Genomic DNA, 14,416 nt, shown 5'->3' on the forward strand with positions numbered 1-14,416 from the left:
GAAGAGAAACAACAGACCCAAACTCTTTAACTGTGTCAATGTGAGAGCAGGGATACAGAGGGGTGAGATCAGCTGCAGTCAGTCATGTTCTTTTTCTAAAGAGCAACTGGTTGGGCTACAGCCTGAAGAGGCTGCTTTGCATCCTGCAAAAAGGGGGCTTTAAGTGAAATGGACACTTGGCTGACGGAGCACTTTACATTTGCATTTCTGCCCTCTCAGCCTCCTGTTCCCTCTCTCTCTTTCTCCCCTCCCGTTCTATTTCAGAGCCTTTGGGTATCATTGGGGAAAGCGGTGCATGCTGGGAAGCCGTGTGGGGTGCTCTGTCTTGGTTGGTCAGCAGAGGAGAGGAGGGGGCCATGGCTGTGTTGCAGCTCTAGGCCCCTGCTGCCTGCCATCTCTCCTTGGTGCTTTCAGGTCTTTTAGAGTTTGCTCTGCCGGTTACTGCCGCTTCATAAAACCTCAATGGCTGAAACACAAAGCCAGGCAGGAGAGGGGTCATGGCTGAACTTGAACCTCGGCTCCAGCCAAACAACCACTGGCAAATCAAGAAGCCCTAATCGGACAACTTGCAAATTCCAACCCTCCCTCCTGCTGCTCACCTCTGCCAGCTCACCTTACACTGATAAACCATGTGGTTCCATCTTTGTGCAGCTGAGCAACATTTAGCACCATGTTATATCTCTAAATGTATTCCTTTGTACCAATGTATCTTTAGTCTGTTAGCAGAAAGGCAGTTCTTAATGTGTTCATTGACCCTGCCCTCTCTTTTTGTTGTGTCCAGGAGCTAGAGAAAGCCCTGTCCGAGCAGGACTTGGACTTCCTCGGGGACCTCATTGCTTGTTTGTTGCAGGGATGCTACCAGCGCAATGACATCACGTAAGTATGAAAGAATCAGTCTATACATACCTGAGATTTGGAGTCATGGTCTGTTTTTTTGTACCATAAGGATATATCCAAAGGTAAAAAAAGTGGGCCATCATTTCTGACAGAGAGGCAGGGAGTCTACATCTTGTGTTATCTCCAATACACATGGGAATCAGTTATAATTTTAGGACAAGATATCAATCTGGTTGTAATATTTAACCGGGGATATGGTTGTGATACCACAAAAGTACTACATTGATATTGTACATTGAAGAATAAAACATTTTCCACCTTAAAATCATTTGAGAACAGGCACTGATGTAGCTCAGTTGGTAGAGCAGGCGGCCAGTATATAGAGACCACACTGCACTGATCGCAGGCTCAACATGTCACCCCCCCCCCCCCAACTCCCTACATTTCTTGTCTCTCTTCAGTCGTCCTATATAATAACAGCAAAAACCAAAAAAAACATTTGTTGGCAATGTTTCCGTACTAGACCTTCATCAGGCAAAAAAATGACATCAGTTTTAGAATATTTAATGAAATCCTAAGTACTCGGCTACTGTTTAATGTGCTTTTATAGATTCTCGAGTAAACCATAATCTACTATGGCTGAACAAACAAAGAAAAGATCAATGACTACAGATAGAAAGATGACTAAAAAATAAAAAAATGACGCTCAGATGAAGCAAACAGTCTAAAAAGGAAAGTACTGTCAGCTCGGAAAATCAAGAGTTACAACTGGAGCCAACCGTGGACGTCACACATGCAGCACTGTCTGGATATCTGGGAGTGTGCTCCCGCTGTTACCTTCACCATAGGTGCCGCCAAAGAGGACGATACTGAGATCTCTGAGATTATCACTTTAACTTTGATGTTTGCAGGAGATGCTTTAATTGTTGTAGTTGTGACACAGACACCTTGGAAAAAAATCAATAAACATCTTTATTCAGCTTGATTTGTAGCTGCCAAAGTATAACCAGTATTTCCAACTACCTAGATTAGTCATAGCCCTATGAACCCTCATAGGAAGAGTGAGTCACAGGCACAATGTCTCACTGAGGAGTCAGAATTTACTCACCATACGCTGACTCAAAGTCTGTGGTGAAATCATGCTCCACTTCTATCAGGAAATATGAAAACATCATAAGCCACTGAAACTTTTCTTTCCCCGTGATCAGGTGACGGAAGAAAGTGAGTACATAGCAGAGGTTGATATTCAAACGGGGCTTCCCCTCTTCATTTCCTCCTCCTCTGGCCTATATTAGAAAGTAGCAGAGTTGTACCAATGAACCGATAAGCATATACAGGCAGGAATTATCCAGTATTTCTGCCCAAGCAACCGGTAACAGGAGGACAACCTGCTTTATTGGACTGGACAGGCGCTGGCATCCTGGGGGTGGCTGCTCGGCACTGGCCTTTCACTGAGCTGCCCTTTTCATCCGCACGTGTTAAACGCTCTGCCGGAGCGGGGGAGAAAAGGGAGGGTGGATGTCGGAGAGAACGAGGGACAGAAAGTGGGAGAGGGATGGGGCAGCACGGAGGAGGGGAGCCTGCAGCTGTGTGAAAAGTGCACACTGCTCTTTCAAGATAAGCCATTTTTGTCTGTCCCTCTTTCTCTGTGCTACTGCATAGATGCTCACCCCTGCCCCAAAGCCCTTGTTCTGTTCATGTGAGTTGGAACTGAAAGGTACAGATTAATCGGCTAGACCTGAACCGGAACCAACGTTTATTTACCAGCTCTCGCTCATAGCAGAGATACAACCCCACTCCTATTCAAAGAAACTACTCTTTTTTTTTTCAGCCCCACCTCCTCTGTTTCACACAAACTGTGGTAGTTTGAACTTTGCTTGTTTGCTAAGCTACACCTTACAAAAGGACGCTGGTTGATATTGAAACATTGTCTGTGTGCTTGACAACCTGCACGCTAAATTTGCAATTGAATTGCTTGCATTTATCTATTTTGACAGATTCCAGTGGACCAAAAAACACCTCCTGTCTGTTTTCTTTTTGATTATTTTTTATTTTGGCATCATGAGAGTTTTTCCCAACATCTAAATAGGTTGTGAAAAAACAGCTCCAGTCATGTTTTAAGACATATAAAATGCTATGCTTGAAATAATAAATTGTGTCTGATATTTTTTTTCTGCAAAATATGTTTTAATTTGTAAAAATCTCCCCAAGGCATCTCCTCCTTCTCCCTCATTAAAAAATCCGCAATCTTCATAGTCCCCGCCCACTGTGCAAATTTCCAACCGCCCCCTCCGTTGCAAAAACGAAACACGTCTCTGCCATCATTTAGAGGCAACTTGTTGAAACTTAGGTAGCTTGAAATGTAGCAATCGGTAGTAGTAGTAACGTTAGTAGTCAGTAGTGAGTTTGCAAAAATGACGATGACAGCTGGCTCGCACATTGCCGAAGTGGTTGCCATAGGTTGCACATAATGATATGCATCGCGTCACCCCGTCCATTAACAGGATTGGCTCCTTAGGTTTGTGACGTCTCAAACCTGCCAATCTGAAAACGTGTTGTTCAGTCTGTCCTTGGTACACTGCAGTTTATAAGCAGACAGGCCCAGCCATGGAGATGACTGCTGACTATGTCCCTGATATGTCTTGTAGCACATGAGAAACACCACATGGAGATGTTCACAAGATGAATCACTGGATTTTCACCAGAGGGGGTCTTTAATACACAATTTCTTTCCTTATAACTTGATCTAGTTCAGATTTGTATAAACAGTTACATCTTTGAATCTAACATAAATGGATCACACATTTCAGTGGCATTAACTAATCACCAACCATTTTGTTTATAAAGTTGAATAAGCATGTTTAAAATAACTATTCAGTGAACAAGCCAGCCTGAATGCAACTAATCATTTGTCACGAAACAAGCCGAGGAAATAACAATTTCTGCAAAATATTGCTCTGAATAAACCACAACATGCAGATTACATGTAGGAAGTAAATAAAACTGTCAGCACCACCAACCTGTAACCTCACAGGAAGTAACGTCTCTTTTACAACTTTTCATGAAAAAAGGAGGTGAGGTGGATAAGGGAGTGATTCTGCACTACAGAGGCTTATTGTGCAGATTCTCCAAAGACAAAACAGTAGAATAAGCACCGCCGCAGCGCATAATGATAATGAGACGGCCACAACAACAAAAGAAACTGCTAAGACTGTCTCGTATCTGACCTCTTTCATTTTGTGCTGATGTTGGTACTCTTTCTAATGAATTTCAATGTTTGCCTAAATATCCAGCAAATTTTGTATTTTAGGTGTTTTATCTAATGTTTAAATGTTTTCTTACTGTTGAAAGTTCTGCATAAATGGTCTTAAACCTGCCTCTCTCACTCTCTTACTCTCCTCTTCTCCTGCTTTTCCCTTTAGCCCCCAGTCATTTAGCAGTTACCTGGACGACATCATCAGCTACAGGTGGGAACTGGAAGAAGGGAAGCCCAACCCACTGAGAGAGGACCCCTTTGAGAATCTCCCTCCTCGCACTCAGGTGGAACTGCTTCACCGGCTGTGCGACTACCGCCTGGATGCTGCTGATGTCTTTGACCTGCTGAAGGTACATACATGAGGATCAGTAACACGAAAATGGATTTTGCAATACCGTCATTACCGGGATAAACACACACATTTTATTTTTCGTACACACACGTTTTGGTTTTAGTGCCAGACGAGAGAGATTCACTTCCAACACTGATGTCCTATGTAACACCCATATCAGTGTTCCCCACAGATAGTAAAACAGGAAAAGTCCGTCTGATATCACATTAGTGCAGCTCGTCATCAGAGCACAGACTGATCTGACCTGCATGCAGAGTCTGTGTCACCTGCCTGTCAATCTCTGATCCCATCGGCTATAGTCTGAGACGATATGGCCTCTGGGATCACCGGTGAACGTGCTGGGCGGTAAGCGATGAACAATTTCCCGTCAAGACTTCCTTTTCCGCGTGCTGCGTTGTTACAGAAAGAGAAACCGGTCTTACCTTTGTCGAAATTTCAACATTATGATGCAGATTTGTGAGAAGTAAAAATTCAAGCTTTGCCCTCCTCAAGAAGAGAAGAAAACTTTTAAAATGCTCATTTGTTGAACGGAGGTTGGATTGATCTGATGCATTCGAGGAAGATGGGCGATCTGAACGCTGTACGGCTTTCGTGACAGTGTCAAGGGAATTACAAGGGAAATAAAATTTTAGATCTAAAATGGATTTTTAGTTGAACTTACATGCAGGTGTCTGTTTAATCGAGATTAATAAGAAGCTAAATCATCGTCTGATGACACTGATGGGGGCTGGGATGGCATTACGGCGGATTACGTTCCGCCTGCTTTTGCTCTCCTCACGGACTGTTTTTCTTGCATAAGCCGCAGCCTGCTGATACGTGATTGGTCAATATTACTCAGACTACAAGCTTAGTTCAAATGAAAACCGGAACACTTTCCTTATCGGAAATCCACGTCCCTGCCTACAGATTCTACTATGTAGGCTATTCTACTATGTAGAATCTGTAAATAGAGATTACCTGCCTGTAAACTGTAAACATGCGCGCAACGCTGCTGCTGTCACCAATGTGCCTCTGGGATGATCGAGGCAGATGAACACTTACGCGAGGTGGCTTTTTAGTGAGTGTATTGCTGTTATCAGCGACACCTCGTCCCGGTGCACATTAACTCTGTGGCCACATAAACGGTGTGTGTGTCAAGTCGACAGGAAGTGGAATACGGTGAGCTTTTGTTTCAAAAAGTTACTGACATGAGGATGATCACGCTAATCAAACATACATTTGAACACTCTTAGAAATAGTAGATGACATCCCGTAACACAACTGCAGCTACTGCTACTTTTTGTGTGGGAAAGCCAGGCCTTTACCTCATTTTCTTTGCGGTTTTGCACCAGTAAACATATTTGTTCCTTTAAAAATCATTTTTCTCTGCTAACATACGTTTCCTTACATTGACAATGGAGTGAACAGAGCTAGAATCATGTTCTGAGTAGAATACCTCTTTTATTTTTATTACTGTTACCGCAGAAAGCAAAAAAAAAATACAGTGATATAAATTTTAGGTCATACTGCCCGCCCCTACAATATACATATGACTGAAGTGAATTCAAAGTCATACAGGCAATGATGAAAAACACCAGTGAAGATACATTAGAATGATGGTATCTCGCCTTTAAGCGTTATATCCTATTAACACTTAATGGTTAATACATGAAACTGGTTGATGAATATTTAAGCATCACAAGAGTTTTTCATTTGTTTTATTATTTAAAAACACTGCTGGGTTGTTTCACTGTGGCCTGAGGAGGAGCTGTAAGATGTTATTTAAGCACATTTTAATTTGTAACACACTTTAGCAGTCTAACTAAATTTAGTGTAGCGTTTTTATTACACCTGAAGAAAAGATAATACAGATTTACCACCATGCTGTCTGTCTGTAGGTTATCATTTTCCATTAATGTATTTATCTACGTGAGATAAGAGTTTTAGCAATAATTTATCAGATTAAATTTATGTATGCACTCAATAAGACACTGAAAGGGCTTCTTGTCAGCTCATGATTCACAGCCGTGTGGGCTCAAGGGACTGGATGACATCACCCACTGATGATTTAAAAACGGAGTCCTACACATGATTTAAGAAATGTTATTTCCACCACCCCCAACCCCCCATTAGGGCCTTGATGCAGACAGCCTGAGGGTTGAACCCCTGGGGCAGGATGGAAATGGAGCCCTCTACTGGTACTTTTACGGCACTCGTATGTACAAAGAAGAGCCAGTCAAGAGGAAAGCAGAGAAAATCAGGTAAATACCACGATGCGCTGTGTATCTTCTTTCTCTGTCCACTGCACTAAGAATGAATGTTATGTCGCTGGTCCTGTTCTGTGGTAAACTAGTGTGAATGTGGTAATTGCAGTAGTAGTTTGACACTAATTTACAGGCCTGTTAAGGGTTAATTACAGAGGCCTCACATTGCTAATTACCCGTGTGAAAAGGCTATCATTTTAAAGAGTTCCTTTCTTTTTCTTTCCAACAGTGAATCCTCTGAGCTATCATTACCAGAGAAGAAGAAAAGGGGGAGACCACCAAAGAAGAGGAAACTGGAAGACCCTCAGCTCAGGTGAGAACGTTTTTGTTTGTTGTCACTGCCAACAGCGGAGAAACGCTAAAATGTAGCTGTGCATGTGCTGCACAGATGAACCTGTTATGTCAAAGGAAAACATCCATTTAACTGTTACAGCAGATGACATGGCTGTTTGCTATAGTGGTCTTTGAGTGTGGTTATATTAGTGTTTGTTTAAGCAATTATCTAAGTATTCAACCAAACATGTATTTAAGCCTAAAAAGTTATTGGTGTTTCCATTATTTGCAATGATGTCGAGATGCAGACAAATGCACAATGTAAACTAATCACAAAGTACAATACTGAGGGAAAACTATTGTACACTGAGAGGAAGTGGTTTGACATCATGGTGTTAATTAGTTTTATTTGTATCAAATAGTTGATACATGCTGATGCATGATTGTGTCATTTGAGATGTGTTTAAGATTGGACTGACCTGTAGCCTGGTGTTAGATCTGAACACTAATAAATGATGAGTTAAGTATTTCTTGGCCAACTGACCACAACTGTAGCTCCCTTCTTCTCATACGCAGTCATCAAAATAGTGTTGCTTCTTTATATTGTATATTTTTCATTTACATTTTTAAAGCTCCTGTGAGGAATTTTTATCTGGTTCTGAAACAGACTGAAATGTATTCTGATTACTCTATATGAGCTACAAAAGCAAACCAGACCATCAGCAACAAGATTGATTATTTGTAGGATGCACCGATTGAGAAAATCGGGGCCGATGCTGATGTTTTTTTTAATAACTGTAATTTTTGTAATCATTAATGCCCTCGTCTGCTTAAGGGTCCACTATAAAAATAAATGTATTGAGGCTTTCACACTGTTTGAGAAAGCATGAATTCAATCTCTCAAATTCCCAAAACATCTTTTTATTTAAACTTGTTTCACATAAAAGTAATCTTTTTTTTTTTTTCAAAGAATAACTGCCTGAAAAGCCTCTTCAGCTTGTTTTAGAATCACCTGCTCATAGTACAAACATTTTTCAGTGCTTACATAGCCTAACAAAATCTTTCTGAAAACATAAATACTTTAATGTTACAATTAAATTTACTGCACAATTAAAGCAGGTAAATAATAAAAACAACAGCCACTGCCATCGGCACATGGCACCTTATTTGCAGATGGGCCGATGTCTGTCAACACGGCTTATATCGGCCTTTTCCGATGTTCAGCCGATGCATCGGTGCATCCCTAATTATTTTTATATAGTTATTTTTAATGCCTAAAACTGCTGGCAGGGGGGAGGTGTCAGACGAAGAGAGTAACTGCATGATGCCTTTATTTACGTTTTCAGGGCAAACATTTAAAGTGAGTGATACATACAAGCAGTAAAGAAAGCAGGATGAGATTTTTTGTTAAAAACCACTTTGTCCACGGGGAGCCAAAATCGACAAACAGAGAGTTCCTCACAGGAGCTTTAAGTAAAAGAAGGCTGATTGATTCAAAGTAAGGACTTGCAGAATGTAACTCCCAATCCAACTTCGATAAATGACAATAATGGTCTTTACATATAAGTCCAATCATTGTCAAATGAGCCTAATATTTCATTCAATTGTGACACAGATGGAGGTTTAAAATAACCAGTTGTCAGTTTTAATTGATCTGTTGATTGTAGTAATGTTGAAGCTCCATTATTCTCCAACGTTTTGACCTTTCAGTGAGACGGAAACTGAAGTGACAGAGGTAAAGCCAGAAGTAAAGCCAGAAGTAAAGCCAGAAGTAAAACCAGAAAATGGGCTGGAGGATCTGCGGCCCTGCACAGGTAAAAGGATCTCATGCGTATAAGCTTTTCATTTTCATGTTTAGTTCATTGAGGAGTCAGTGTATTTCTGTTTTATCTTCTCTTCTCTACACATTTTCCCTGGACGTAATAAGCCTATGTATCTCCTCTTCGCTTCTACCAGGCCGTAAGCGAGGCGCCTGGTCCCTGGTGTGTGATACGGAGGAACAATGGGTCAGTCTGGCAGAAAGCATCAAGGACAAAACTTCCCCAGAGGACCGCCACCTCTACCGAGTCATCACCCAGAACTTCCTGCCTGAGATCAGCAGCATGATTGAGCACAAGGTCAGACGCCACAGAGACACCACGGCTATTAGTTTTCATTATAGCAGTTAATTATGTCTTCTATTTGATTGAGTCTGGGAGGAGGGAGTCAGCTACTACCTAGAGGAATATGAAGGAATCATAGCTCATAAACAGCAAGCCCAACCATGGTAGTTATGTATGTTTGTAGGTATGTTCGTATATAAAAGTACAAATTGATTTTTTCCCCCCATATTCCCACAAATTTGAGGACTGGAGTGTTCTTTTGTCTGTTTTTATTTGCCACAAACAGCCAATATACTCGTTATATTTGTGGTGGTTTCTTCTGTGGTAGTGAAAAACTTATATGGTGCTTTCTACCTTTTAATAGGCTTTTTTTTAGGGAGGAAGGCTTGGCAAGGTTTGACAACGATGGAAAGTGTTAGTTTGGGGGAAAGTACTCTAAGGGCTAATGTGTTAGCATCTTGACTGATAATTCTCTGTGGGTTTGTCTCAACAAGCAACCCCTTGCTATCAACGTTTTAGCTTGGCCTGCTGCAGGACAAGTGAGGTGAAGGAAAGCCGGCTTGTGCTTGCCCTTAAATCTTCACACCATCTCGGTAATGAAGTGTGCCCCAGGCCTTTAACTTAAGAACTACTGTACGCTCTCATGCTAGTTTGGATGAATGAGGGGCGGAAGTTCTGGCATTGGGCTCGGCCTTTCCTAGGGTCACGCTCATTTGTCTTTCATATCGTACGTGGAATGTGTGTTAAATACCTCAAGTAGAGATTAAAGACAAACTGTTTGCACAGCAGCAAGAATGAGTCAAAGCCAACCCTACCTACTCGGTTTTCCTTCCAGCTAACATCTATAGTTTCCGATGGCTACACCTAGTTCTTTATCCTACCTGTTTTCATAAAGATGTTTAAGCTCTTTCCACTCCTGTGATGCAGAAGTAAAGAATCCTTCTGGCAGTTGATGACAGCAGAGCGGTCAGTCACTTATCACAGGCAATCATTGGATGAATCACTCAGCTGTGAGACTCGCACTCGCCTTATAAATGTCATTCAATGGGACTCTTTATCGTAGCTGTTCACTAAGCAGAGTGTGAAGGTGGTTTTCCAATGAAAGCGGAAAACCAAGAATGCCTACAAGTAGTTTTTTGTTTTGGCTCATCGGTAGACAAGCATGTTGGAGATTTTTGGTTTTAGTTTCTGTTGTTTTAAATTATTTAAATTTTTAAAATAAAGAAACCCCCTTCAGATGTAATGAGAGCAAGATTAAAGGGAAGGAGATTTTTCTGCTTTACATTTTTATATCAGACAGTTAAAACCAGGTTATTATTAAAGTACAGAATCAATTCCAGGGAAGTGCAGTTCATAATGTTCTTAATACATGTAGTATATATAGTTAATTACACTGATCTCACACAACAGATGACAAATTATCCTTTGAGTTAAATTTTAAAGTGGTAATCTCCAAGATCTCAGTTTCTTTTTCTTTGACGTCCACGTGTGACGTCCACGGTTGGCTCCGGTTGTAACCTTGATTTTCCTCGCTGACGGTCGCTTTCCTTTTCAGACTGTTTGCTTCATCTGAGCGTCGAGTTTGTTTCTTTTTCTCTGGATTTTCACTTCTTGTTGAAGTTGTATCTGTAGTCATTGATCTTTTCTTTGTTTGTTCTGCCATAGTAGATTACTGTTTACACGCAGACATTTGCAGAGACCGGAAAAGCAGCCGTTTAGCTCCGCCTACCCTCTCTGGCAGACCAACCACTGCTGGCTGATGGAAAACACGTGACTAACCGGGCGCCACTTTTTTGGATTTTTTTGCCACCGACACCCAGTCTGTAATTCTGCAAATGCAAAGGCTTTCATCAGCGGGGCATAGGCTCAATGACTTAACAGACATTTATTTAAATGAAAATCTTCGAGATTATCACTTTAATAGTAACGTTTTTGATGGTTTCCTTTTTGCCTGATAGTCCAACCCCTCTCTAAAACCCTTTTTATAATTTGGCCAATTTATAATAACTTATATAAAACTTAAATACATCTATCTGTCTCTCTGCTGGTGTGTGCGTACAAGTGTGTCAACACACAGTGTGTGTAGCCTCTTGAATCTGTCCCTCCATGTGTCTCAGGCTGCTGTCACCAGCCATTTCATGGGGCACTGGCAGCAGGCGGGAGCTCACCTTGAGGCAGGAAGGAGCCTCTTGAATGACAGCTCTGCTGTGCTGCAGGAATCTCTCGACCTCTCTAAGTGGTGACACCAGAGGCACTCTATCTTGTGCATGTTGGATGGAGAGGGGGGGGTGTAGTGCTGGTGGTAATGTAGGGAGGGATTGTGCAGCCTGAGGATATGCCGGTGCTTCATGCTAAGACAAGGCAGAGATGGAGTGTGGACAGAACAGTTGTAGAGGGCACTATAGATCAGATCATGAACATCAGTCTTTTCTCTGCATCTCCTCCCCCACCCACATCCTCCTTCCTCTTTTAACTCCTCACCTGCACACATACGCAGGCGTCGTACAGCTGCTTGTGCATTTTTAGGCCTCCCATGGTTTTTTTATGGACGACCAGAAGCCTGACTGTGACACCTCTAAGTGCTGTTGGCTGCACAGGGCTGACAGATATTCAAAGTCAGGCTTCCCTGATGAACTCTGACATGAGCTGCAGAGGCTGGTCCCTGATAAAGACAGGCCTTAAAGGGGTCTTCTGCTTAGAGCACTCTGTTGACTGGTGTTTCCCTCATTTACAGTGTGCTATATCTGGATCACTGATATTTCATTGATGTGATTGTCTACTGTAGACTGAAAATATCTTGCTTTAAAGGTGCAGGATTGGCTGACAACAAACAGGACAGCATCCCCTTGCAATACCTCCTTTCTTTCTCCTATGGAGCTCATCATTTCATATGATTAGTAAATTCGTGGGGACACACCGGGTTTGATTTATTTCTTTTTTCCATAATCTTGGCTGTAAACCCCAGGGAAAGGTGGGGGAATGCAGGCATCAGAGGAGAGAGGGCATCATGGGGGAGGGGAGAGCAGAGCCGATGACCTCTCAATACTCACTGCTCCTCCGCAACTCCCCAGGGCCTGCCACTGTGTCGGCTTGTGGGTGGTGGTCTGTCTCTCTGTCTTGAAGACTCAATCAGTTATTTGTTCACTATACAACTTGCAGATGTATCGACCTATATAATTCAGAGAGGGAAAAAAAGGGTTGGAATTGAAGATGAAATATGACCACAATTGAAAGTATAATTATCGTTTGGGAGTGTTAGGTGGTTTCAGTCCAGATTTTTCTTACATGTGGATGACAGATTATGCCTTCAGTGGATATAAGGAGCACAGCTGAACATCATCTTATCCTATTTTAGGAGCGAGAGCAGAAACAGAAGCTTCTGGATCCGACCCCAGTTCGCACATCGCAGCGGTTCTCTGTAAAATACATCAACCAAGTAGAGGACGAGGTTTGTGCTTTTATTTGTGCATATGTTTCTTTAATGGTAGCTACATTTCAAAAAACACATCTGCTTCAATTTGCAGACATAATCTGTTATGATTTTATAACAGATCATGTATTTTATTTTGTTTTGGGTTTGCCAGGTATCTTTGTTGCCTCTGTACATTTTTCATGTTGTATGCACAAGACTGATATAGCTGCAGGTATCCAAGCTATCAGCGTTCAAATATGCATTAAAAGTTGTCCTTCTGTGAGTGCAGAGTTTTGACTAATGAGCTAATGTTTACATTCAGGACGACCTGAATGCCACCACAGACGAGGAGAAGAAGAAAGATGAGGAGCTGGACAGGCAGGTCCTGCTGGCTGAGCAGCGACGAGAAGAAGAAAGGCTTCTGCAGGAGGAACAACAGAGAGAAAAGATGGAGAAGATAAAAGCTGTGGAGGGTAAGATGGATGGCTGTGTAGATGGATGAATGTAACACAAATGGAAAGGGCTCTTTTATTTGTGTTTTCTTTCTTTTCAGGTTTAGATAATATGCATCAAGCAGATAAACTTAGAAAGATTACAAGATTAAAATTAGGCAAAGTGCCAAAAGTCAAATATCAAGGAGGGGCGACAGTTTCACATTCTTTCATCACAAACCTTTCACAGCAGGTAGGGAGCTTTCATACTCCTCTTCAAACTTTGGGACAGGAAGAATAGATTGTGAAGGGCAGTCTTGCACACACTTTCCTTGCACTTCTCCATCGCTGTGGTTTGGCTCCTCACGACTCAAAAATCTTCAGCAGCGCTGGAAGCCTTGTGATTTATGTGTAGTACAGAGAGGCTGTGAGAGGGAATGTTCAGGCCTTTTAATCACAGGATCACTCCTCTTTTTCTCCCTCCCTCTGATGTCATCTGTCAAGGGTTAATGAACTGCTGATTGTGCTTCAGTGGAGGAGCCTCATTAATGTATTATAGATGAACAGCAGGACCTGGGCTGCTCTCTGTGTGGATTGCATATGAGGAATCCTCCCTCAGACCTCTTTAATCCACACGGCAGGGGGGCTGGCAGGCCTCTCATGTTAAAAGATAAAGCAGCGATACATACGCACTCTCTCTGCTCTGTTCTGCTCTTTTGATCAACTGGGCCTGATGAAAGATGGCTGACGAATCTTTCACTTTCTACTTATCTAAGCCTTTTCTGTCTCTAAAGACCAAGGCCTGGTAGTCGTTGATGCTTCTTATGGCCTCAATGAGCAGCAAACACACTTTTACTGTAACTCGAGAGCCTAAACTATCAAAGCAATATTTACCTGCAGCCTCTTGAGACTGGTGTTTTTTCAGTGTTTGTGTCTAATTGCCTCTTGTGTTCATCCTTCAGAGCGAGCAAAGAGGCGGAAGATGCGAGAGGAGAAAGCCTGGCTGCTGTCTCAAGGAAAAGACCTGCCACCTGAACTCCTGAATCTGGAGCCTTCTTCTCCAGTGCACAGAACACGCAGGAATAAAGAATTGTAAGACGCTTTGAACATTTGATTTTAACTTTACTTTCTATTTGAATGAGTCAAGGTTGAGGTTTTTAACTGTTACATTCAACATTTCAGCTATGAAATTGATGACGACTACACGGCTCTTTACAAAGGTATGCTTACTGAGATATTACTAAAGTTTTCTCAACTAAAACTGCATTTATATTTGTTCTAATATCTCCTCGCTGTCTACCCAACAGTGCTTGAGGCCTTGAAAGCCCATAAAGATGCTTGGCCTTTCTTGGAGCCTGTGGACGACTCATATGCCCCCAATTATCATGAGATCATCAAGGTATTAATGACAGGCAATAATATCTGGCATCTAATAGTAGTTTATGGTGATACGGTGTGATATTGTGTTTGTGTGACAGTGCTTAACATCTTCATTAAAATTTACAGACAC

At 41.9% G+C, this 14,416-nt stretch overlaps 1 protein-coding gene across 1 annotated transcript in view; it reads left to right on the plus strand.

Annotated features, from left to right (window-relative positions):
- cecr2 (CECR2 histone acetyl-lysine reader) overlaps nucleotides 1–14,416 on the plus strand; it is a 40,521-nt gene that overhangs the window by 17,798 nt on the left and 8,307 nt on the right. Inside the window, exons 2-12 of the mRNA XM_069686787.1 lie at nucleotides 782–876; nucleotides 4,260–4,443; nucleotides 6,558–6,685; nucleotides 6,918–7,001; nucleotides 8,672–8,775; nucleotides 8,918–9,078; nucleotides 12,419–12,511; nucleotides 12,798–12,948; nucleotides 13,869–13,998; nucleotides 14,089–14,126; nucleotides 14,214–14,305. Coding sequence (XP_069542888.1) covers nucleotides 782–876; nucleotides 4,260–4,443; nucleotides 6,558–6,685; nucleotides 6,918–7,001; nucleotides 8,672–8,775; nucleotides 8,918–9,078; nucleotides 12,419–12,511; nucleotides 12,798–12,948; nucleotides 13,869–13,998; nucleotides 14,089–14,126; nucleotides 14,214–14,305 — 1,260 coding nt within the window. The remainder of the gene's footprint in view (nucleotides 1–781; nucleotides 877–4,259; nucleotides 4,444–6,557; nucleotides 6,686–6,917; nucleotides 7,002–8,671; nucleotides 8,776–8,917; nucleotides 9,079–12,418; nucleotides 12,512–12,797; nucleotides 12,949–13,868; nucleotides 13,999–14,088; nucleotides 14,127–14,213; nucleotides 14,306–14,416) is intronic.

This window comes from Semicossyphus pulcher, unplaced genomic scaffold (genome assembly GCF_022749685.1).
Source record: "Semicossyphus pulcher isolate SPU_LCO1_2020_fin unplaced genomic scaffold, fSemPul1.0.p SCAF_8, whole genome shotgun sequence".
Classification (NCBI taxonomy): domain Eukaryota; kingdom Metazoa; phylum Chordata; class Actinopteri; order Labriformes; family Labridae; genus Semicossyphus; species Semicossyphus pulcher.